The sequence below is a fragment of the Camelus bactrianus genome, chromosome 7 (assembly GCF_048773025.1).
Source record: "Camelus bactrianus isolate YW-2024 breed Bactrian camel chromosome 7, ASM4877302v1, whole genome shotgun sequence".
Taxonomy (NCBI): Eukaryota; Metazoa; Chordata; class Mammalia; order Artiodactyla; family Camelidae; genus Camelus; species Camelus bactrianus.
Window position 1 is genome coordinate 80,092,348 of NC_133545.1, and position 24,147 is coordinate 80,116,494.

General features: G+C 43.6%; 1 protein-coding gene and 1 long non-coding RNA gene across 5 annotated transcripts in view; one reads left to right on the forward strand and one right to left on the reverse strand.

Annotated features, from left to right (window-relative positions):
- Positions 1-24,147, reverse strand: part of LOC123614601 (uncharacterized) — a 136,131-nt gene that overhangs the window by 51,580 nt on the left and 60,404 nt on the right. The gene's annotated exons all lie outside the window — the stretch shown is intronic.
- On the forward strand, positions 1,134-10,268 carry LOC141578234 (POU domain, class 6, transcription factor 2). The gene is made up of 3 exons (XM_074367869.1): positions 1,134-1,176; positions 2,070-2,238; positions 5,780-10,268. Exons 1-3 carry the CDS (start codon positions 1,134-1,136, stop codon positions 6,282-6,284), a joined length of 717 nt encoding a protein of 238 aa, XP_074223970.1. The 3' UTR covers positions 6,285-10,268.

Sequence of the window (24,147 nt, forward strand, 5' to 3'; positions counted from 1 at the left end):
CGTAAGCACTAGAAAAGCTGTTTTGCCAGCTCCTCACTTGCAACTTCAGCTCTAGGAATTTTTAAATGAAAAAAAATGGAGAAGAGTCTCAAAGCTGCTGTGTGCGTGGATGTAACCTCCCTAGATCCTTAGCAAACCCTCCAAGCTGCCCCAGGCTGCTGTGCTGGTAGGAATTCAGATCCAGAGGGCAGCCCCCACCAAGCACCACTGGAAACAAGGCTTCATTAACCTTGCTGCCAGGCTTCTGGGGTGAACTGGGGGAGACAAAGCAGGATTTTAATTCATCTTAACAGCCAAATCAGTTGTATAGTCACCCTCTGCCCTTGTCCATGGACGTAGATTCTCAACATCCTACCCTGAAATAGTCACCACTCCCAGCACGAGCCCTCCCCTCCCCCCACCAAAGCACTTACAGGCCCCCCCCACCCGCTCCCACCTCCTGCATCTGGGCCTCTCTGCACCCTGCTCCCACTGACCCGAACAAGGCCCCTCCATTCTCCAAAAGCTGCCCACTGGGTAAGACCCAGGTGAATCCTCCCTCCTGTCACCTCTCCCTTCGCTATAAATCCCAGCGTGCCTGCCACCCCATCAGTTCTTGATTATACTCAACCTGGAACTTTTCTCTAATGGTTTCTCACTCCTAACGTTGAGCCCCGACGCCCTGGAGACAATACACTCCACAGAGGCCGGAACTGCCCCGTCTCTTTCTCCTGCTCCGTCTTCCAGCTCATTCGGACTCCCAGGAGTCACTTAAGAAATACTTATCGACTAACTGCAGTGATTACACCCCCTTTTTCACCCATCTTTCTGCAATGAAATTATGCTTAGCGACATGTAAAAATTCTACAGGACTTTGTTTTTCACGAGAAGGTAAGGGTACAGTGTAAACCGCCATGGCTGATTCTGCAGACAGAGCCCATTTCCCCTGTAATGAGAGAATCCAGACAGGAAGCACCACGCCCCCCACCCCTCCCCAGAAGTTAACATCTTTATTTAAAAGTCCGTGAAAAAGTGGTCCTTGGGATGCAAATGTTTGTCTCTTTTCGTGGTAACAGAAGTATCTCTAGCCCTAAGCCCAGAAGACCCCGGTTCCTTAGCCAGGTTGTGGAATGGACTGAAACTGGTGGGTTATCATGCAGAAAGAGGACGAGAGAAACTTTTCACCTACGTCTGAGGGTGAGGTGAAGAACAATAGAGTCAGCGCGCAGGGAGAACGGCTTCGCTCCCAGCAGGACGGAGCAGCACTTTGAAATCTTCCACCGTCCCCAGCCCATGCTGTCTCCAGCGTGGTGCACGCTTTCATTTACCCAGGGCTCAGCAGCCAGGGGTGGGGGAGTTTCATTTTCCAGCTGTTGTGTCATTTCCCTTGATAAGTCCTAAATTGACCACGTTATCTGGCACCAAAGGGGCCTTCCTGCGGTCGGCATTTTTTATTATGTGCCCTTTCAGGGGACAAAGGTAGCTGCGTCAGTAAATTGCTTACGGTGGGGCGGGGGGACAATGTTATTCTCACAGCTTCATAAGCATGTTCTTCTGAGGAGCTAATGTGAACATAAGAAATTAGACAGCATCACCATCTATTAGCCTGGCTGCGGTGGTGCTCAGGTGAAGGAAAATACAAATTACTAGTTTTTAAGGGCAATTTTTAGCACTAAAGAGTCCAGTTAAGACATTTCAAATGGAAACCTCTTCATCTTTATATTTTCACACAATATTTGGACATATTTATGGGCAAAATGGAGATACATCCCCCACAGCTAGTGCCCCCCTGCGCTGGCTGTGGTTTGTCAAGCCCTAAGGAACACGTTCTGGTTTTGTGGAGTGTTAGCGTGGGCAAGCTGTGGTTTTATCCGAGACAGAACTATCTCGAAGGATGATTCGTGGAGGTGTAACGTGTTCAGGACGGGGGCTTGGGTGCCTCACCTGAGAAACAAAGAACATTCTGCAATGTGGCTTCCCCACTGCTCTGAGATTTTTAACCAAGCCACTTTCTTTACCAATCATAACAAACACAAACGACTCGGGTGGGTGTTGACGTATTGATCCTATTTTTAAAAACATCTCCACAGATCCTCAAACGGCAGCGGGTGAGGTGGATGGGGTTAATCTGGAGGAGATCCGAGAATTTGCCAAAGCTTTTAAAATCCGGCGCCTGTCCCTTGGCCTGACCCAGACTCAGGTGGGACAGGCTCTCAGTGCCACAGAGGGCCCCGCGTACAGCCAGTCGGCCATCTGCAGGTAACCCGTGCCCGCATGCTGTCACCTCTCCTGGCCGGCCTGGGCCTCGTTTGTCCTCTCGGCTCAGCTTTTCTTCTTCGGGTGGGCAAAGCTGGAGGGTTAGCGTGTGGGAAGGAAGTTTGGGGTAGCTAGATGTTGGAATTGGTGAAATGGATGGAAATGGAGTTACAAAGGCAGATTTGGGGGGCCTGGCTTGATAACTCTTGTCAACTCACAAAGAACTTCCAAGGCGGTTTCGTTGGAAATACATCACCCCGGGGCCAGAAGCTTCCTTCTGGACCCACTGTCCTACGCAGCTGAGAGCCACTGCCTCCTGTCTGCAGATAGGTGCTGTAAAGCTACCAGTCCCACCTGGTATTAACATACCCACCGTATCTGCTCAGGGATGGCTAGTAGGGTTTTCCATGAAAACACGCCTTTCCAAATTAAAAAAAAAAAAAAAATTAACCATTTTGTGACTATGAAGGAATTGTTTTTTGACCTTGCCATGCCAGACACAATTTCCGAAGCATATTTTTTAAAAAGAAGATGCTGCTTTACAAAGCTCAGAAAAAGGGAGCCGAACCTTGCCCATTCCCTCCCCAAATTAAATAAATAAATGACAGAAGCCAGCCTTGGCTGTGTTCGAGTTGATCTGGGTCAAGCCGCCAGCAGCGGCCCCCGCACATGCATGTGTGTTGCACTAATCCCATGTTTATGCATGAGGTAACAAAGGCACTTCGGTAAGAGCTTTTTCCTCTTGGGCAATGTCTTATGAGTCCTCCTCCATCAGGAAAAGCCAAGAAACCAACTCTAAACTCATTTAAGTGGATTTTGTTCTTGGTGATCCATGAAATGCTGTCTTTTTATCTGCTCTTTATACTTTTAATGTATTCCCCAAAGGACGGGAGTGTACTTTTCCTGCAGTTTAAGACTAAGGTTATAAATAACATCAGTATGGGGTAGTAGCTTGCAGCTCACATTTTGCTCAATGATTTTCCATAAAACCCATTGATTGTTGTTAAATACAAAAAGCACCATAGGATCCTCTCACTTCTATGGTCTCCCCTACTGTTTTTTCTTATAAGATACCTCCCTGTAGAAAATAACCTTTATTCAGTCTATACAAGGATACTACTGCTGGGAAATTTGTTTCAAGGCTTGTATATGTTATTCCAAACCACATGTACAGAAGCATCAACACTAACAAGCAGCATCAAATGATATGAATACTGTTGCTCCCTGTTGGGAAACATTAATTTTGTTTCATCTTGACAGCCTTGTGATAAAGGCAGCCACAGGTTTTTAAGTTGTTGCCAATTTGCTTTTGTTGCTAAAGCCTTCTTCGGCTTATCTTTAGTCCTAAAATGTGCTTTCCCTTTAGTGGCTTCAGAACTATCTAATGTTGTCACTAACACACGTCGTGTTTCTTGGGCAGTCCCAATCAAATATGTTGATTTCTAAAGTCTTCCCCAGGGGCAGCCAAAAAAGCTAGGGCTGAAATGAAAAGGGACTTTGGGAATTCACTGCATAATAGAATATGTCAGATGCCTTGACTTGTCAGCCTTCTCTAGCTTCTAGTGTTTCAGTAGGGTAGTTTGAGGGGCTAACTACCAAGAAAAAAAAAAAAAGGAGGTCTTGAAAGAGGCCAAAATCTGACTGTGAAACAATTCCAGTTAATTTAAAGAGTGGGGAAGGGTCTGCATTTGAGCCCACACACACTCTAGGGTCACTCCTCCCTTATTAGCTACAGTGACTCCCAGGTGCTGCTTACACAGGTCCCTTCTTATCAGAGACACAGAGATAAAGATACCACCAATACACTGGGCACCCCTATCAGAAGCTTTGTCCCGGTGCCATGTAAAGCCAGGCAGGTTAAAGCCTTTTGTCATGCTAGCAAGACTTTAGCTTTGGGGCTTTTACAGTGAATGAAAGTAAAATGTGGTATGTGGCAAATTAACACAATAATGAGGGCTCTGGGGGAGCCTGCCACGAGAGAGAAGCTCGTTAAATGACATTAAATAATGAGTTCATTTTATATCGAGAGCAAAAAGTACTTCTTTCCTCTTTGACCAGTATCGAAAGTTGGGTTTTAAAAAATAAGTAAATAAAATAAACAAATAACTCCTTGAACTATACGTGGAAGGGAATGCTATGGGAGTGCCATTAAAACTTGATACTATTTGCACTGCTTATCACAACATATCTAAAATGCAGTGCCAAAAATAAGATTAAGGCACATAAAGGAAGCCTATCCTTTTGTGTCCGTTTGCAAGCATCCTTATAAGGCATACTGTGACTAAAGCAGGTTCATTTTAGCTCTGTGAACAGTCCATTGTAATAAGATGCACTCTGCAGTCAGAGGGCTATTTTTCAACAGCGCTGAAGTTTGAAAGATAGAGGAGAATTCTGCGTATCCAAAGTTCTCATCCTGGAGGGTTGTGAATTTGGATTTAGATGAAACAAACAAACAAAAGGCATTGGCACTTTTTTGTATTTTCATTGAGAGTGCGTGTGATTTTCAAACCAGGGTGACCCTTTAAAACGTTGTGTATCATTTTGTCCAAGAGGCTTCATATTTTTTTAAGTCACTGTAGCAAAGAATTGCTGATGGCAATTGATATATAGAAGACCTCATTTACAGAAAATGATATCATTCAAGTACAGTTTGCAGATATAGCACATTAAACACAGCTGGATACCCCGGTGCCAAAGGACCCCATTACACTGGCCGGTGTCGAAGGCATGAGGTGGCCCTAGCACATCCAGGGAGGGGTGTTCATAGTAATTACAATGCGTCCAGCTGTTTGAGTCCAACAGTAAAGAGGCAAGGGGTTGTGTTTTACCTGAAAAGGGAGCATGTTGTTAACTTACACATGGTGAAAATTGTTACCAGAGAGAGACGGAGATGGGAAGGGGGTGGAGAGGGGCGGAGAAAGAGATTAAAATGAGATACAAAACAGAGATGAAAAGAAAACCATAAAAGAAACTTGTCCCGGTTGCCATCACTGACTATTATAATAGAGATAACATTTTTATAACCAAGTCAATGGGGGACATTTCAGGAAACCAAATGTAAAACGGAAAAAAAGAATCATTTGAAACGAAAGAACATGACAGCTCTAGTCTTTGATGTCACTTCCTGGTGTTAATTTTTGCCTTCAGGATTCTTTAGTTCGGGGAGGCGGGGGTGGGGGGCGGTCGTGGGTGTGGAATGGCGCTGGGTCGATTCAAATAAAAGCTTAGCTCTCAAGCACTCCCAGGAAAAAGGTCTGCGAGTTGTTTTTGTTTCCATCGTGATGGATGCTGTGTCATGCGTTCTCCCCCCTTGCTCGCCTGGTCAGCGCGGGTGCGCGGGCTGCATGCGGGGCATGAGCATGCGGGAGGGTGGGCGCTGGCTTGCGCGGGGACGGCTACCTTGCAGCTGGCTGCGTATCCGGAGTGAATTCGCTCTGCCAGGCAGGCAGGCAGGCAGGCAGGCAGGCAGGCAGGCAGGCAGGCAGGAGGCCCACCCTGGCAGAGGACTCAGTGTAAGACTGTTCTTTCTCAATTTTCCCCCCAGACACACCATCCTGAGAAGCCACTTTTTCCTACCACAGGAAGCCCAAGAGAACACTATAGCTAGCAGTCTGACAGCCAAACTGAACCCTGGCCTTTTGTATCCTGCCAGGTTTGAAAAGCTGGACATCACCCCTAAAAGTGCCCAGAAGATCAAGCCGGTGCTTGAGCGGTGGATGGCTGAGGCTGAGGCCCGCCACCGAGCAGGTATGCAGAACCTGACCGAGTTTATCGGGAGTGAACCGTCCAAAAAGCGCAAGAGGCGCACCTCCTTCACGCCCCAGGCCCTTGAGATCCTCAATGCCCACTTTGAGAAGAACACCCACCCCTCTGGCCAGGAAATGACCGAAATTGCCGAGAAGCTGAACTATGACCGGGAAGTAGTTAGAGTTTGGTTCTGCAATAAGAGGCAAGCCCTGAAGAACACGATCAAACGCTTAAAACAGCACGAGCCGGCCACGGCCGTCCCCCTGGAGCCCTTAACAGACTCGCTAGAAGAAAATTCCTAAAGAGACACCCTCCAGGAATCGGGGGGGAAAAAAAATCCACAGAAACTAAACTCCACCCTTGGGACTTCATCCCCTCACCCCTCCAAAAGAGAGGGAAAAAATTAAATTAAAAGTAAATAAATTTTAAAACAGCCCCCGTCATCACCCTTGTAAGTAACAGACTAAGAAAATTACCAAGTGGACTGGCTGGTTTATACATGTCCATTGGATTTTCCAAAAAAAGAAAAAGAAATTGTTTTTGAAAATTTTTAAACGAGGAATACACCACAGCGCAGGTGTGTGTGTGTGCTGGGATCATTCCTGCCCCCACCTGTCTCCCCAAAGCCAGTTTTTTAATGGACTTAAAGAAAACCAAATAACCACGTACTTTTTTTCTGTATATGATGAACATATGAACACATTTTAAGGAAAAAGAAAAACAATTAAACCAAAAAAAGAAATACACCCAAAACAAAACAACACAAAAACCCCACTAACAACAAACAAAAACTTTTCTCTGTTCAAAGCAAATACAAGCCTGCCACCTGGAGGAGGGACTGCGGACGGCATTCTTTCAGGGTCTAAGTGCTGATTCACTTATGAAACCTATTAACCAAAGTCAGAAACATGGCATTGCAAACGCGACCACGAGTCAACTCTGCTCTGCGTGTCAAGTTGTGTTCGGAATTTTTACATTTGTACTTAACGGAAAGATAGCAAGCCTGATTTCTCCCATCTTTCCCATCTGCTGTCACCACCTCCGGGGTGGGTGCTATTGCTGAAGCCATTCCGTGAGGCTCACTAGTGTTTTATTTGGGGGGCTGGGGAGGTCTTTTTCCGTTTCTCTTTGTTTTGAGGGGGGTTGGGCATCCTGGATCGTGTGCCAAAGCATCCGTTGCTTTCTTCTCACTATGACTTGTGGGTTTGAGAAAAGAAAATGGAGCTCTCGTTGTTCATCTTCCTCCATGTCTCCATCTACATCGTGCGTGGCCTCCAGGGTCTGCTGGAAGGCCACGGAGTGGGAACGATGTCTTTTCCACTCAGATCCCGGTGAAATGCAGGAGAGACTCCAAAATTACTAGGGCTTTGCTCGATGAGCTGTCAACACTGGCGTAAGCTGTAATTCTGCTCACTGTCCACACCAGAGCTTGGGATTTTTCTCAGTCTGCTGGCCACGTACATGGAGAGCTGACCAAAACTAATTTTGTAATATAAACATAAGCTGCACATTTGGTTCAATACTTACATCTATGTTATGCTTCTGTGCAAAGCAATTTCTCTCAGAAGTCTGATAGCCAAAGAAATGTCTCAAGATTTCAGTCGAATACATATATAGCATGCAAACACCCATATACACACAAAGAAAAGAGTCCAAAGAGAGAGGGCGAGTGACTGGATCGTTCAAGGCCATCGTGCATCCTGTAAAGCCCACCTTTTCCACTACCATTTTCATTCCAACAGGGATGGGGGGGGCGGGGGAGGGGAGCAAGTATTCTTGGGATCTGTTAATGGAGCAGAAAGTTGGCAGACAAATTAAACAATTGGAATTGCAGCTGGGTTCTTGAGGGGAAAGGAAGTTTTAATAAGGAAGCGCCTCCACTGAAAGGAAAAATGTAGCAGTCAGAAGAGCCTCCACTCTCAGAACGAGGGGATTATTTCACTTTTCAGAATAATTTACGTCCAAGAACTGTGGGCCCAAATAACCTACTAAGCCAGAAGGAGAAGGTAAGAGGGGAGGATGGCTGTGCAGGTGGGACCTACAGCTGATGTTTTCTGTAGAGACAGGCAAAAAGTGTTCCATCATAAGCACAGGCAAAAAGGAGCGTCCGAGATGTAAATATTCTGGAATAATTAATTCATAATCAATACTGCCTAGAAGTAAATTGTGAAAGGGAAAAAAAAAGTGGCCCAACTGACTAGAAATACCATCTTCTTCCCCTAACACAGTCCCTCCCCCCGTAGGGATCTGAGTTTCTTCTTCGTTTGGCCCTTGTGCTGGTGGTGTCAATGCAATGGTATAACTGTCCCCACCCTACCCCCCTCCCCAGATGACTCATGCAGGAAACAGGAGGCCACCCAGCAAGGAAACTCTAAAAGAAATCCTGGAAGTGGAACCAGCTGCTTGTACAGGTGTTTCCATTTCGCCAGTCTGACGCTGAGCGGACCACCGCGAACCTGATCCTCAGTGCCGGCGACATCGTGGTACCCGTTTGGCCACCTCAAAAACTGCTTGAATAGCAACAACCCAGAAATCCAAAAATGCATTGATTAAACAGATTTTGTATTCTCCCAGGACCTGCTCCAAATTCCATCAAGAAAAACTCCCCAAGAAGAGAAGTTAACAAGATAACATGATGGATGCTAAATGTTTAAACATATGCCAGCAGCAGTTACATAAGGCCTGCTCAGTTTGGAGATCTATAATTGGGAGGGTATAACTAAGACAGTGAAAATAAAAAAGAAAAGTAATCTTCCAGAGTGGAATAAAAAAGTATATTCATCCCACAGTCGTAAAACCATTCATGTGCAGTGATTTTTTTTATAGTTTTATAATTTTGTATTGTTTTATAAATTATTTATAAGGTGTTGTAATGCTTCTTATATTAATTTTTTACAGATAAATTTTTTGCTACAAGGCATTAAAAGGTGCCTGAACAGATTCTTAGGAATATAAATTATACTATGTAACTCGTAAGTCTTTGGGACCACACCTGTTGCTTAATTTTATTACGTTTCTTATTTCCACTTGTAAACAACTTCACATGCCAGTAACATTTAAGTGTCTTTTATGTTTCCATGAACTGAAGGTTAAGGTTGCCACTAACAAAAAATAAAAGCCGCTTCAGGCATATGTGATTGTATTTCAAGCTTTAATATTTTCTTTTATGTTTTTAAATTATTGTCATCTTCATTTTCTTCATTGTTTAACAACAACAAAAAAAGACTGATGTTATATTTTACACTTGTTTGTGGGGTGGTTTTTTTCTTTTTAAATCAAAAAAAACATTGTGAACAGTTGAGAATTTTAATTGCATTGCAAGGTTTTGGGTTTCTTTATGTTGAAATCACACGATATACAACACACGCGCGCGCACACACCCACACACACACTCCACAAAAGAGAGAACAAAAAACAGCAAAAGGAGCTAGGGGAAAAAAACAAAAAACAAAAAACAAGTAGAGGCGTATCAAAGAACTCAAGCTATAACCAAAAAGAAATTGTAAAATGCCTTTGCTCATCTTCTCTTCGCTGGACCAAAGCTCAATATTTGTAGGTATATGCACATTGTATAGATAATGGCTAAATGTTGCTGACAATCTTGCAATACTAAACTGTTCCTATTTTAAGAAAAAAAAAAAAGAAATACAAACTGTTCATCAGTGTTTTACCTCAGCACTCTACTTGTACCCAGTTAATGACCAAGCTTAAAAAAAAAATGGAGAAAAAGGAAATTGATTTTCATGTCAATGTGACTGTAAAATCTGTTTGGATACCATTTTGTAATGAGCTTTTTGTCACGTGATTTGCTTGTCTTCAACTTGAAATTATGCGAGGCACACTTGTTTCTTTGTTGTTGAGAGTGATTTTTTTTTTTTTTTTTTGTCCTACGTGCTGTGATCCAGACTGGTCACCAGGGTCACTGATGAGGCACGGAAGAGAGCTGCTTCTCCGTGCCTGGAGCAGGCAGCAGGAAGGAGGGCAGCAAACAGACTGGGTTGTTTGGGAAAAAAAAAAAGCATCATGACGAGAAGTTGACATGATGGACTTGTGACCAAGAAGCCAAACTGGATATTTAAAAGCTCCTTACTTGCTCTGACATTGAAACCAAAGCTGATTTATCTGCACAGGTTGCTTAATGTTTAAAAAAAAAAAATGACAAAACTGTACTTAATCTAGAGCAATATCTGTATGGTCGGTAAAGCTGCACTTTGTGTATTTCTTAACAGCTTCAGATCTGTCACTTTTAATTTGTACCATAAAAAATAAAGAATTGTTTGACATGAGCTTCTAGGCTAAATGTGTCTTGAACTCAGATGTGTCATTTAAATTTGGTAAACATGTAAATAAGTGTATGTTACAAACCCAAATGTTAAGAAAGGGAAGGGGTTCACAGCAGACTGATTAATATCATGATTATTTTAACTTTTCAAATGAAATACTCTATGAATTAGGATTCGTTTGGTTGCAAATGACAGAAAAGCAACTTGAATTTATTTAAGAAAAAAGAGACTAAGATGTTTGACTTGACTCTGGGAAGTCTGGCTGTGGACCCCAAGCACAGTCGGATGCAGTGGTTCCAAGGATGCCATCAGACTGTCCTCCCTGGCTTCCTTCTCAGACGAAGACCCTAGACACTGAGTCACACTCCTGTCTCTAAACGAGGCACTGTGTTGGGGTTGATGGACTTGAATCGGCCTCTCAGGGTCACACACCCACCCCTATCTGTGGTAGGGAGATGGGGCCTCGTGATAACAACCCCGAAGGACCACAAGGATGAAGGAGGAAGTCTCCACAAGATTCAGAAGACAAGAAACCAAAGCAGGCAAACATAACCCAGAGCCACCAGTCTGTTATGAACACCCAGCTGTGTGCCAGGTGTTGTGGTGAATTCTGCCTGGAAGGTGTTCTTGCTGCTCTTAAACAATGCCTGTCATTGGATGTTCTGCAAAATTCAGGCATTTCAGAATATGCTCCTGCTTGAAGTTTAATGTGGGTAGTAGATGGGATGAGTTAATGTGGTCATGTAATTTACTAATTCAAAAGGAAAATGGGAACATCTTGCTAAAAATACCAGTAACTTTTTTTAAATGAGAATCACAATCTCCATACTTTTAGCAACCCTTAGCAAACATTTCTTATGCTACATAGAGATCCATATGTCAACTTGGTGTTATGATTGATGAGAAGTGCTTTGGGGGAAGCAACAGAACCAAAAATCCAAGTGCCCAGACGTTATGAAGGGACTGGGAAAGTGGTGGGAAATCCCAAGGCTGACTGGACTTTAAGAGGAGCAAAAAAATACAGATTCTTCAGCCCTCACAGGGTGGGGGTTGAGGGGGAGACAAAATAGTCATTTTTCAAGCTTTCTTTCCACCTAAAATACTCTAAAAATATTCTGGGCTAAGGTCCTGCTTGTGATTATACCTATTATTATGAAATATGTTTGACTTAGGAAACTGGGAAATGTCTTCTTTAAAAAGATAGCCATCATTGACATTCAATCATTTCATATTCCACAAATATCTGCTAAGCGCTTCGTATGTGCCAGAAAGTTCTATGTGCTGGGGACTCAGAAATAAACAAAACGAATCTTGCCTTCGAGAAACTCACATTCATTCTGTAAAAGTGGTAACATTCCTCCAGAAATGAAAATCATCCCATGTTTCTTGTGCTACAATATTTTACAAAGAAAATAAATTTCAGAATTAAAATGATGAAAAGCAGTACGGAAGCTGTGGCTTCGTAACAGCAAATGAACGGATAGAAATAGCCTTGGCTTACAAGACAATCTTCCGTATCTTTCTTAAATGGTTTCAAAAGCTGTTCCAATAAGAATTTTCCACTAAGCCAACCATATACACATAATCTATTCGGTGTCAGGTGCAGCAGGTTGATGACTTTAACCAAAAATCCATAGTTGGAAAGAATTCAGAAGCAGTCTGTCACAAAGCAGTTGAAACCGGCTCCGCACTAACACACACAGGTCCAGACTCCTCACCCATTGTTCTGCCCTTTGAAAGGAGTCCGAGCACACAGCATTTCTGACCCATCTGGCTTATCTACTGAACCATGCGGAAAGTCATGGTCAAGGGACAAAGATGACGCCTAAAGAAGATTTTTAATATATTAGATAAAACTCTGTCTAAAACATATGGCACATTTCTATGTTTTCTTAAAGCAGATTATGGACATAATATACCTTCTTCTTGATGGACTTTCTCCTTCTGTTTGCTCTATCTTTTTAATGGCTCCATCTGCCAGCCATCTGAAGCAGAAGTCTGGGAGTCATCCTGATCCCTGTACACACACACACACACACACACACACACATGCACACACACACACACATACACACGCATAAAACCCAAATCACTGGAAGTCTGGTAGTTCTGCCCCGTGACTTCCTTTTGCCTCTGTCTCCTGGTCTCCATCACCACGCGCCACCCCACCTGCCACTATTTAGTCCAAACCTACCCACTTCTCACCTGGACCATCATGAGATGCTCCTCCTGGTCTCTCTACTCATCATATACTTGCTACCAGAGAAATTATTCTAAAAGGCCAATATGAACATCTCTCTCTTTTATTTAAAATCTTTCCCACATTTACCTTTGCCTTCAGAATGAAAAACAAATTCCTGCATAACGTACAGTGCCCTTCATGATCCGGCCCTTGTTTACTCTACAGCCTCATCTCTCATCAGTCCCCAGTTCATCCTAGCCTTGCCAGATTTCTTAAAATTTCTCCAATGTCCAAAGCACTTTTGGTGCTGTACCTCCTGCTCAGAATGTCATCCACTACACAGTTGACCTATCCAATTTCTACTCATCCTTTGAGACTCAATTCTGCTCAATTCCACAGACAGTTATTGGACTTCTACTATGTGCCAGGCACTGTGCTGCCTCCATCACATCACGTATTGGGTTTGCATATTTATCAGCCACCAATTACATGTTACAGCATCACTGCCTGACACCGCTGAATGACCTAGGGACTTGGTTTATAGATAAGTGTTGTGTGGCAACATAGTTTTTTAGCCAGTTGTCACTTGCATGTGATAGATCTTCCTTGTCTAGTAAGAGTAACAATAACCTCATATTTGTATAGTCTTCAAAGGTCTTTCATGTACAGTTTTATTTGCTCCTCACGTAAGACCTTGGACGTGTGATGATTTCTACTTTATAGATGAGAACTGAGAATCAGAAAAGTCAATAGGCTTGACCGAGACGCCAAAGTGCAAGAGAAAAGCTGGCATTTGAATACATTAGGCATTAGAGTACTGGCCAAGATGAATACCCATGAAACCCCAGTGAAACGGTATCTGACACCACCATGTCTTTGAATCACCAGTGCAGAGTGCAGTATCCGATGTATGTACGGTATACAGCTCAGGGAAGGCTCACTGCTGTTGATGATAAATCCCAATTATCTAATTACAAAGCCCACTAGGTGGACTTAGCCTGAATGATGAGTAATCGACAGAAATAGTTTAAAAAATATACATAAAGGGAAATTAGAAATGCCTCTACATGTGGTGAGGCTTCACCATCACTGAAAGGGGCTCCAAATAAGAATGCAGAGAGTTCTAATCATTCCAAAGGCAAATGAGTGGAAACCAGTGCGAAAATGAAAGAGAAAGTCAGTGAATCCTACAGGTTGTTTGACTAATCCCATCAGCAGGGGAAGACCATGCAACATGTGCAGAAACAGGAAGCTGGACCAGGACCTAGACTGGCGGGTCCACTCCAGAACCTTCTTTGATAGTCTCACGTCACTTTTAAGAATTGCAGTTGTGCTCCTTGCCAGACCTGCTGAGGTGTCATTTAGGAGCAAGTCACACCCTTCCCATTGCTTTATTTGTACCGCGTGGCTGCCTCGGTATGTGTTAACGGGCCTTATTACTGAGGTCACGGGGGCATCATCTCTGAAAGTGGGCATGCTCCCAGGGTCTTTGGCCATGCGGACCTATGCAATGGGAGGAGAGCCACTGTGACCACACAAACCCAGAACTGGAGTTGCTCCAGAAACTGAACTTCAGTCAAAGAGCAAGGGGCCCGTATGCAAGGACGACATTTGTGGTAAACTGTAATACTGAAGTCTTCTGCAGATGCTCTAATAAGATGCTGGATAAAAGCAAAAAAGAGACCGGCATGTCTTAGCTCCCTACTATATATGGGTATTCCTGTTCTCGTCTCCAAATCTTGCACCCTCACCTAAGACTTAAGACCGGCTTAGCTACTAATAAATGTTCTCATAGAGGAAGATCTACCAAGAATTACTTGCATCGAGAACAACTAAACTCCTTAACTGACCCAACACTGAAGTAGATCACTGGGCCTGAGACGAGCCCACTTTGGATCCCATGGTTCTGGTCACCACTTGGGCCACATCTATGACTATAAATGAAGGAAAAGATATTAATTTTTGCTTGTTTTTCCTTCCAGTTTTTGGTGGTGGTGGTGTCTTTTATAATACAAGTCATCTATGTTTGTTGTAGAAAAGTTAAAAAATACAAAGAAACAAAGATATTGCCATTGTAAGAATATCGTAGTGCAACTGTGTTTCTTACATTGCTCTATGTTAGCATTTACGGTGTATTCTAAATGATAGTCTTGAACTGCAGAGACAGAGTGTAAATTAGAAAAGCAAACATGGAACTCATGTGTCTTGGAATCCCATCCCTATGAAATACCTCAGCTGCATGAGTGGCCCCAGCTCAGTAATTATTTACCCAGAATCCCAGCTAGACCCACCATGCAGCTCATCGTAGAGGGAGACACAGCTTCTGGTTGGCTGGGAGGAGACGTGATGCCTGAGGCTGTTTCCACACAGGCTTTGCTAACCCACCAAAAGGCACTAGTGAGGAAAAGTGGGTTTCAGTCATGGAGATGTGCATTCCCAAGGACGGGCAGGAGGGTGGGGGCTGACATCATGAACTCTTTCTCAAGGTGAGAGCCTCCGCCTTACATTAAAAGAACGCTTTTGTCTTCCAAAGATGTCAACATGTCATCTTTGCCTTCCAAACCACATCAGCAACTCCTATGACCACATCATGCGCACGCTTGGCATTACACACATGCCCCAAATGGGGAGCCAGTCTAGGGTATAACAGCGTGGGAAGAGAACTGAAGCCTGTCAAAACCATTCTCTGCTGTCTAATACGGCAATACACACACACACATAAATATAGTTCACTGTTTCTTTCCAATAACACAAGCTGCACGCCTTCTAAGACCCTCCCACTGTGCCATCAATGTTCAAATTCCTACTTTTGCTTTGAATAGAGGGGGAGCGTCCCCACAGGCCCCTGGCTCTGCTCCTGGGAGGTTACAGTCCAACCCATCTTTCCAGAAAGTGATGTGGGCTCAAGCATTTGCCATGCATGTATTCTTTACTTCTGCTTATGAAACTATCAGACTCCTCAGGAGCAACAAAAAGAGGAAAAGTGAATGCACGTGAAGGCTTCCAAGGGGATAAGAACAGAAGACTTCTCCAGCATTCTCTTTCACGGGAGGCATTAACCTCCGAAGGGGACAACTTACGCTTCCAGCAGAGAGCAAAAAACTGGGAGGGATGTTCATGCCACCAGCCCTCCTCTTGGCAGAGTGGCCAGTGGACCCTGCTCCTTCACTCTCCCAAGTCCTCTGCTTCCCCCAAAACTGACAGGGGGAGAAGCATCCCCTGTTTAGGCCGACAAGACAATTCGCTGTTTCTTGCACACACACCTCAACTCTCTCAGCCAGGGGCCTCTCCCTACATTCGGGGTTCTCTTGGCCCGTTGCTCCTCCCCCAACCTCACATCCCAAACCCGATCCACCTCCATGGTCCAAAGATGATCAGGAGAAGATAATGAGAGTGTAACTGACTATTTGGAGCTGAGGTCAAGATGACGATCTATTCCAGGGGCTGGCAAACTTTGCCGTAAAGAGTAAAAGACAGCAAATACTTTAGGCTTTGAGGGCTGTACTCTGGGGTTATAGCATAGAAGCGGCCTTAGTCGATGTGGAAACAGGTGAATCTTTATTAACCAAAACAGGCAGCTGACTGGATTTAGCCCCAGCCTATTAGGTGAAGAGGGTTTGAGGGCCCCAGAGTCCCCATAAGTCATCCACGGGCTCTGGGCATGCACCCACTTGCTGCTCCACTCAGACCCTCGGGGACTTTTTTACCTGGTTTCTATGCACCCCTCCAGCTGCTTCAAAAACCTCTGCCCTTAAACCTGTGCACCTGTGACTCTCCTGGAAGACCTCCTCAGGCTACAGGAGTCACTTTTGTTTACAGGAGCACAGAGCCGCAGCTGCCTGGGAATATACGCCCCAGCCCCCTCCTCTGGGCAGCCCTTAACGTATGACTGATGACTGCAGTAGGATGACTGCTGGCCTCCTGCCTCTGGTCTAGACACCTCTGAGGCTCCTCCTGCACGTTCCAGACTCACAGAGACTGAAGGATCCGGCTGCAGCCTCCCTCCCCCCGGGATCTGCCTGAAATTGCTCCCTGCCTGTCCTGCTTCTCTGCTCCCTCCTCAGTTTTTCCTGGAAGCCGTTTCTTGATAAATCACTTGCACCCAAATCCTCATCTCCGGGGGACCCGGCCTCAGGCACTATTTCACCTTCTTGTCTCCATGAAATATTTGCCGACCCTGGAATAGCTGCTCGGACTCATCCCTAGATTTTGCATGGGGCCCAGGAGCCCTGTGGGAAAGACCTGAAACCCAGCCCACAGCTGAGGTTCAAACACATGCAGAACACTTGAGAGACTGGGGTTCCCACGAGGACCCAGCTCAGAGGCAGAGAGAGCAGGGCCCTCGTGAGAAGATGGCTGTGAAGGACCCAGCCTGAGTTAGCACTAGTCCCGAGCAGTGGCTCCCAGTTTGGGGGAAGGTCGTATCCTGTGTGCAAGGGAAGCAAAGAGGCATTGAGGGTTAAAGCTCCCCACCTCAAGAAGCAGGGCCAGGACTAGGGTGATGCACAGGAGGTTCCTAGGGCACAGACTTTAAGCAGTCAGTCAGGGCATCACCCTCCCACCCCCGCTGGCCAGGAGTGGGCATTTCCTGAAATTTTACATCCTAGCACATCACTCTCAACCTGGCCCTTTTAGATGGGCTGCTCCCAAGAAGCAGGAGAGCTCCCACTGGCCAAAGAAGAGCTTTGGAGGTCAGCTGCTGGTGGAAACCGGCAACTGTGAAGTCCCGGCAAAGGCAGCCGTTCAAGCTTGCAGGCCGTGCTCCACACGGACGCAAGTAGTCTCAGCCTCTTTGTTTTTCCTGGAAGGTGCCAGGCCCTCTCCCTGGCTCGGCAGCTTTACCTCACCTACACGTGCTGAACAAGCTCCCACCCCTGCACCTTCTTCTGGTCTTTGCTCCAATTTCATCTTTCAAGCGGCCTGTAAGGGCCACCTGGCTGAGTAGCGCTACCTGTGCCACTATCTCCCAGCCCTCTCTAAACCTTCTCCTCTGTCTTTTTTTCCCTATTGCACTTCGAATCATCTCATACACTGTATAGCTTATTTAGTATGCCTGCTGTGTGTCACCTGTCTCTTCCTGCTAGAATGCCACCTCCTCAAAGTCAGCAGTCCTTGTTTGATTTACTTCTTGTCCACCAGAGTACCCGGCAGATAGTAGGTGCTCAGTACACATGTGCTGCCTGAATTAGGGAATGATGAATGAGGTTTGGAAGCAGACCAGCTGGGGGTTGCCAGATATAACTAATAATATCCAGGACATTCAGTTAAATTTGAATTTCAGATAAACAACAAAAGCATAAACAAACAAAAATTTAGGATATCACAAATACTGCATGGGACATCCTTGTTCTTAAATATATATTGCCTATCTGACATTTGAATTTAACTGGGCAGCCTACACTTTGTCTGATAAGTCTATACTGGATATAACTACAACAATAATAATTACCATTTGTTGATTGAACTATTGCAATGTTCCAGGCACTGTGCTAAGGGCTTTACTCATGTTGAATCTTTACAACAACCCTGTAAGATACCACAGGCAGACCTCAGAGATATTGTGGTTTTGGTTCCAGATCACCACAGTAAAGCAAATACTGCAATAAAGCGAGTCGCACAGATTATTTGGTTTCCCATTCCACATAAGTTATGTTTACACCATACTGTTGTCTATTAAGTGTGCAATAACATTATGTCATAAAAACAATATATGTACCTTAACTTGAAACTTCTTTACCATGAAAAATGATAACCATCATCTGAGCCTTTGGCAAGTTGTCATCTTCTTGCAATAGTTGACATGAAAGAACACTGATCACAGATCACCATAACAAATAAAATAATAATGAAAAAGTGTGAAATATTAAGAGAATTACCAAAATATGATACAGAGACACAAAGTGAGCAAACGCTGTTGGAAAAATGTCTTCGATGGGCTTACTGAACGAAGGGTTGCCACAAACCTTCAGTGTGTAAAATGCACATTATCTCTGAAGCACAATAATACGAGGTCTGCCTGTATGTAGTTTCTTCTTTTTGCCAAAGAGGAAACTAAAGCAGAGAGAAGCTAAATCTATAGCCCAGTCTTAAAATCAGTCAGTGGGAAAATGAGCTACGAGACCGGTCTGTCTGGATTCAAGGCCTACTTACCAAACCAAGGCCAAACTGCCTCGCCCCCACCCCCATGCCCACCAACAAAAAGCAGGCTCCCCCAACCCAGATGCCCACGGCATTGCACAAGCACAAGCACTCCTCTTCTGACTCTTCTGCTTTGTTTCTTCCCAGCGCCTGCCACTGTGCCTTTTTCCCCTTCCGATCTCATCCTGGCAGAAGAACACATCATCACCCAAACTGCAGGTGGAAACCCCGTAGCCAACACCATGCTCCCTCCAGCTACAGATGCCCACCACCGGTGCCCACCCTGGACCCGTGAGGAAAAGAAGGCACGTGGCCAGCTTGAGAGATGGTGAATGTCCAGAATCTAAAGCATGTTGAACTTCTGCAGCAAAACTGCGACAAATCATACGAAAATGTTCCAGCCTTCCTTTCCAGACCAGCAGAGAGAGAGCTGGAAAGGCTGATCCCCTGTCTGTGATCTGGAAGCCCTCTGATAAATGTCTACTTTGGTCATACATCATCAGGACACTTTGGAGGGAGTGCTGTTAAAGACAACAGGCATAAACTGAGACTTCCCTTAAATATTGGTAATTAAATAAAATACTACTCATTTGGCTCTTATTTATAGATTGCTTTCCATGAGAATTAAACTTGGAACAGAGGTCATAAGTTTAAATGCTTACAGGGCGGGGAAATAATGTATGTGAGTCAAATGGACCCAAGAGAAGAGTATAAACACAAGGATAAAAAGCCACTGACACTGCGCCTCAGTGTCAGGGACGATGGGGAGTGGCAAGGAGTGTGGTGAGCTGGAGAACACACGCCTTGTCTAACGGACATAACCCTGCCTCCACTGTGGCCTATCGTCGCTGCGCGAGGGCCGTCAGGGCCAGTGTCGTTAGATCTTCTAGTTCTTCCTCAAAAGGTGAAAATCTTATCTTTGTGTGAATGCTCCTAATTTATAAATACTGGCAACAATTTTTAAAAATCAAAATATAGCAGACCAAACAAAATCTATCTAAACGCTACTGTTTTTGACCTCTGACGATAAACGCTGGACAATCCATAAATCGCGAGGTCCAGCAACTTGCTGCTTATCCTGTAAGTAATTTGTTTATATCTCCATCTGCTCAGTGCTGTGATTGGAGGGACTGTGTCTCATTCATTTTTGAGTGTCCAGCACCTACCCTGGGCATGTACTAAGCGATCAACAAATGTTGACTATATGAAATAGATAAACAACAAGGCCCTACTGTATTTTTAAAATTTTTATTTATTTATTTTATTATTTGGTGGAGGTCTTTAGGTCTATTTATTTACTATTGGGCTTTTTTTAAATTGAGGTACTGGGGATTGAACCTAGGACCTCATGCATGCTAAACATGTGCTCTACCACTTGGGCTATACCCTGCCCTGCAAGGCCCTACTGTATTGCACAGGGAACTATATTCAGTAGCTTGTAATAACCTGTAATGAAAAAGAATATATATATGTATAACTGAATCACTATGCTGTACACCAGAAACTAACACAACATTGTCAATCAACTATACCTCAATTAAAAAAAAATTGAGTTGAAATACAATATCACCGCTGGGGTTGATCCTTTAGTGGCTGTGGTCCTTGGGGGCCCCTGGGAAACATGGGAAAAATAGATGGGCCTGGACGCCAGACATATGGGAATATCTATTGACCCTGTGATGGACACCAGCACCCTGAGAGTAGCCCAAGTGGCACCTCACGCCCAGCTCAATATCTTCTCCAATTCTCTTGCAATTCAGTCCCTGTGCCCCCAACTTCTAATACCATTGCCATTGGTGTTACATAATAATCAGAGTCTTTATCAAGAAAAGGAGGACGTAGGATCTAGATACTCTATTTATTGATGGATTAAAAATACTTATTAATGTATTTTTTTGTGTATTTAGACCATTCACATGTAAAATGATTATTAATATAGATTAATATTTCCCACATTTGTAACTGTTTTATTCATTGCCCTTGCTCTTTGTTTCTTTTCTTGTTTTCCACTCTTTCTCTGTCTTTGGTTTTAATTGAGCATTTCATATGATTCCATTTTCTCTCCTGTCTTATCATATCAATTATACTTCTTTGTTTAATTTTTTTATGGGTTGCCCTCGAATTTGCAATACATATTTACAACTAATCCAAGCCCACTTTCAAATAACACTATCCTGCTTCACAGACAGTCCAAGCACCCTCTAATGGAATATTCCCAGTCCTTCCCTTCTGTCCCTTATAATACTGCTGTCATTCATTTCACTTATACATAAGCCATAATGACCAAATGCATTGTTTTCATCATTATTTTGAACAAACTTGCCTGTTAGATCAATTAAGAATAAGAAAAATGAAAGGTTTTATTTTACCATCATTTGTTTCTTCTCTAATGTTCTTTACATAGATCTGAGCTTCTGACCTATATTAATATTCCTTCTCTCTAAAGAATTATTTCAACATTTCTTGCAGGGCAGACCTACCGGCAACAAATTCCCTCAATTTTTGTTTGTCTGAAAAAGTCTGTATTCCTTCTCCACTTTTGAGGGATAATTTTGCTGGATACAGAACTCAAGTTTGGTGCTTTTTAAAAACAATTTTAATATGTCGTTTCACTCTCTTCCTGCTTACATCATCTCTGAAGAAAAGTTCAATATAATTCTGATCTTTGCTTCTCTATAACTCAGGTATGTTTTTCTTCTGGCTTCTTTCAGGATTTTCTCTTGGACTTTGATTTTCTGCAGTTTGAACATGATAATGCCCTCAATGTCAAGAGTGATTTTTGTGTGTGTGTATGCATAGGTGTAGATTTCTTGGTATTTTTTCCTGCTTATTCTCTGAGCTTCCTGGAATAGTGGTTTTGTGTCTGTCATTCATTTCAAAAATTCTCAATCACTATTGTTTCTGTTCCTTTCTCTTTCCTTCTGATATTCCCATTACACATGTTCTACCTTTTGTAATTGCCCCACAGTGCTTGGATATTCTGTTCTGTCTTTTTCATTCCTTTTTCTCTTTGCTTTTCAACTTAGGAGGTCTTTATTGACATGTCTTCAAGTTCACTGATTCTTCCCTTAGCTGTGCCCATTCCATTGATGAGCCCATTAAAGCTATTTTTCACTTCTGTTACAATATTTTTATTTCTACTATTTTCTTTTGATTCTTAATGTTTCCATCTCTCTGCTTACATAATCCATCTCTTCTTACATAATTTTTCCATTAACGCCTTCAGCATATTATTTATAGTGATTTTACATTCTGCGTCTGTTGACTTCAAAATACCCACCATTTCTGAGCCTCATTCTGATGTTTGTTCTGCCCCTTCAGACTGCGTTTTCTGTTTCGTTATGTTTTGTGCCATTTAGCATGTTTTGTAATCTTTTGTTGAAAGCTGACATGATGTAGCAAGTAAAAGGAACTGAGGTCAATAGGCCTCCTGTGTGAGATCTTATGTCTCTCTGGCTCTGAGTAAGTCAGTGTTTACTATTTGCTGTAGCTGTGGTGTCGGAGGCTAAAGTTTCCTCTAGTGTCCTTGTTCTCGTCTCCTCTGCTGTCTTTGAGATTCCCTAGAGGTTTCTTGTTAAATAAGTCCTGAGACATGAAGTTTTTTCCATTGTAATCCCCCGTTATTATATAGGAGCCCTACCGTGGTGCTAAAGTGTGGGATGAGGGGACGCGTTCTATAATTCTGTAATCCTATAGGTCTCAGTCTTTCAGTGAGCCTGAATTGAGTGTTTTTCTTCTCCCACATCAAAGGCTTGAGTTGGGTATTTCCCTTCCTCCAGATTGGTTAGGCTCTGGCAAAACACCATCAGACACCACTGCCATCATCCAGGACACTGACGCTGCCTCCATCTGGAATGAATACTAAAACACCTTTGCCTTGTTTGTATTTTCTCAAGAGAGTACCTGATTGGCCGAGACTCTGTCACATGCCTGGAAGCCAGGGAGTGGGGAGAGGAAAGCCTCGGGCCTTTTACCATCAGGAGCGACAGGCCAGGCACTGCTCACTATAACACAAAGACCACACCCAATGGGAATTCCCCCAGTGGAGCAGCTAGGATTGGGCACTGGAAAGTCAAAAACTATCAAAGTTCATCATATGTGGGGTATTTTTATTTTTAAAGTGTTTTAGAATATGATAAGGCAGAATGATATTCAGAGGACATGTATCACTAAGGGTATAACTGTTGGTTACAACCAGCAACTGTTCTGATTAGCTTGTGTTGTCAAATATTTGTAATATCATCCTGTGAATAAAGCCATATGAAACAGATTTAATTAAATTAGTCGGGTGACAATGCTGGGTAATATAAATTTAGGTCAAATAAAAAGATGTGATTAATAAGCAGTAAGACCACCGTTCTGGTGAGATTTACAGCTGAGCTCTAAGAGCAGTTCCAAAACAGGGGTCCAGAAGTTTGCTCACCTTGGCAGTAGCATTGGAATAAGAAGGCTACGGTGAGGGATAGTATTTTGTTTTTGTTGCTTATGTTTTTGTATGCAAATGCTGATATATTTGTTTAGGAATCAGTTTTTCATCTCACAGTCCCACGATAAATGTACCCACGTACGAAAAACCACCCTGTGTGTACAAAGACAATATGACTGACCAGCTGTCTCCATCAAGAGCTCTGCAAACAGCAGCAATAGGCAACTTGGGCTAAGAAAGTGAGTGAAAGAAAGATTTTTAAGGGTAGTCATTGTGTTCAAACAGCCCAGCATCCACGCCAGCAAGAGAGAGTTGCAAGGAAAAACATCAGGATGAATCACATGGGCCTGCATTCAGTAAACCAAAAGGATCGGCACAAAGAGGAAAGCAAACTGGACTCACAAGATAAAATTTTTTAAAGAGACAACCACAGGCACAGGAGGGCAAGGGGAGGGAAGAAATGGAGGACTCAAAATGAGTCAACACAAAATCTACAAAGAAAAACAGAATTATAGGACATAGGCTTAAAAAAAAAAAAACAAAAACTAGAGTCAGATAAAGTCCCTGATGAAGGCAGTGGTGTTGCCTGCACTAAAACCCTTTCGTTTTTCATCCGCTTGGCCCCAAGTACCCAGAGAGGGGCTTCTGTCTTCGAACCTCTCCCCACTCCGCCTTGTTAGAGAGCTGGATCCTTACAGCTGAAAAGTTTCTCCTTCTGATGAGGTCCATTACTCTGTGCTATACTTTTAACCACAGTCAATAACCTGTCCCTTTTCCTTCCATTATTATTCCTCGGTATTTATAGATGCATCAGTGGTTTCTTTCCTTCAAAATGTGCGTATTCAATTCCCTCGATCCCAGCTGCCTTCAAAAGGCATGATTTTGAAAAGAGTGGGAAGGAGAGACAAGGGTCATCTTTATGATCCTTTGCATATCCCCACTTTATCAAAGTCTCTGCAATGATAAGAAAGGCCAAGCTGGACCAGGCATTCGGTGGTCTAAGTGGGCACGTCTACTAGCCCTCCCTACATATTGATCAGTTGATTGATTTTTAAGATTTATAGAAATGCACTCACTGCCAAGGTCTCTGGGCACCTCTATGACAGTAACATTAAGCAATATAAAGAGGTGGATTT

Excerpts from the sequence above, each read along its gene's own strand:
- LOC141578234 (XM_074367869.1), top strand. The coding sequence starts at position 1,134 with ATGCAGAAAGAGGACGAGAGAAACTTTTCACCTACGTCTGAGG. Across the intron at positions 1,177-2,069 it reads CTTTTCACCTACGTCTGAGG|ATCCTCAAACGGCAGCGGGT; the intron begins GTGAGGTGAAGA and ends ACATCTCCACAG. Across the intron at positions 2,239-5,779 it reads AGCCAGTCGGCCATCTGCAG|ACACACCATCCTGAGAAGCC; the intron begins GTAACCCGTGCC and ends TTTTCCCCCCAG.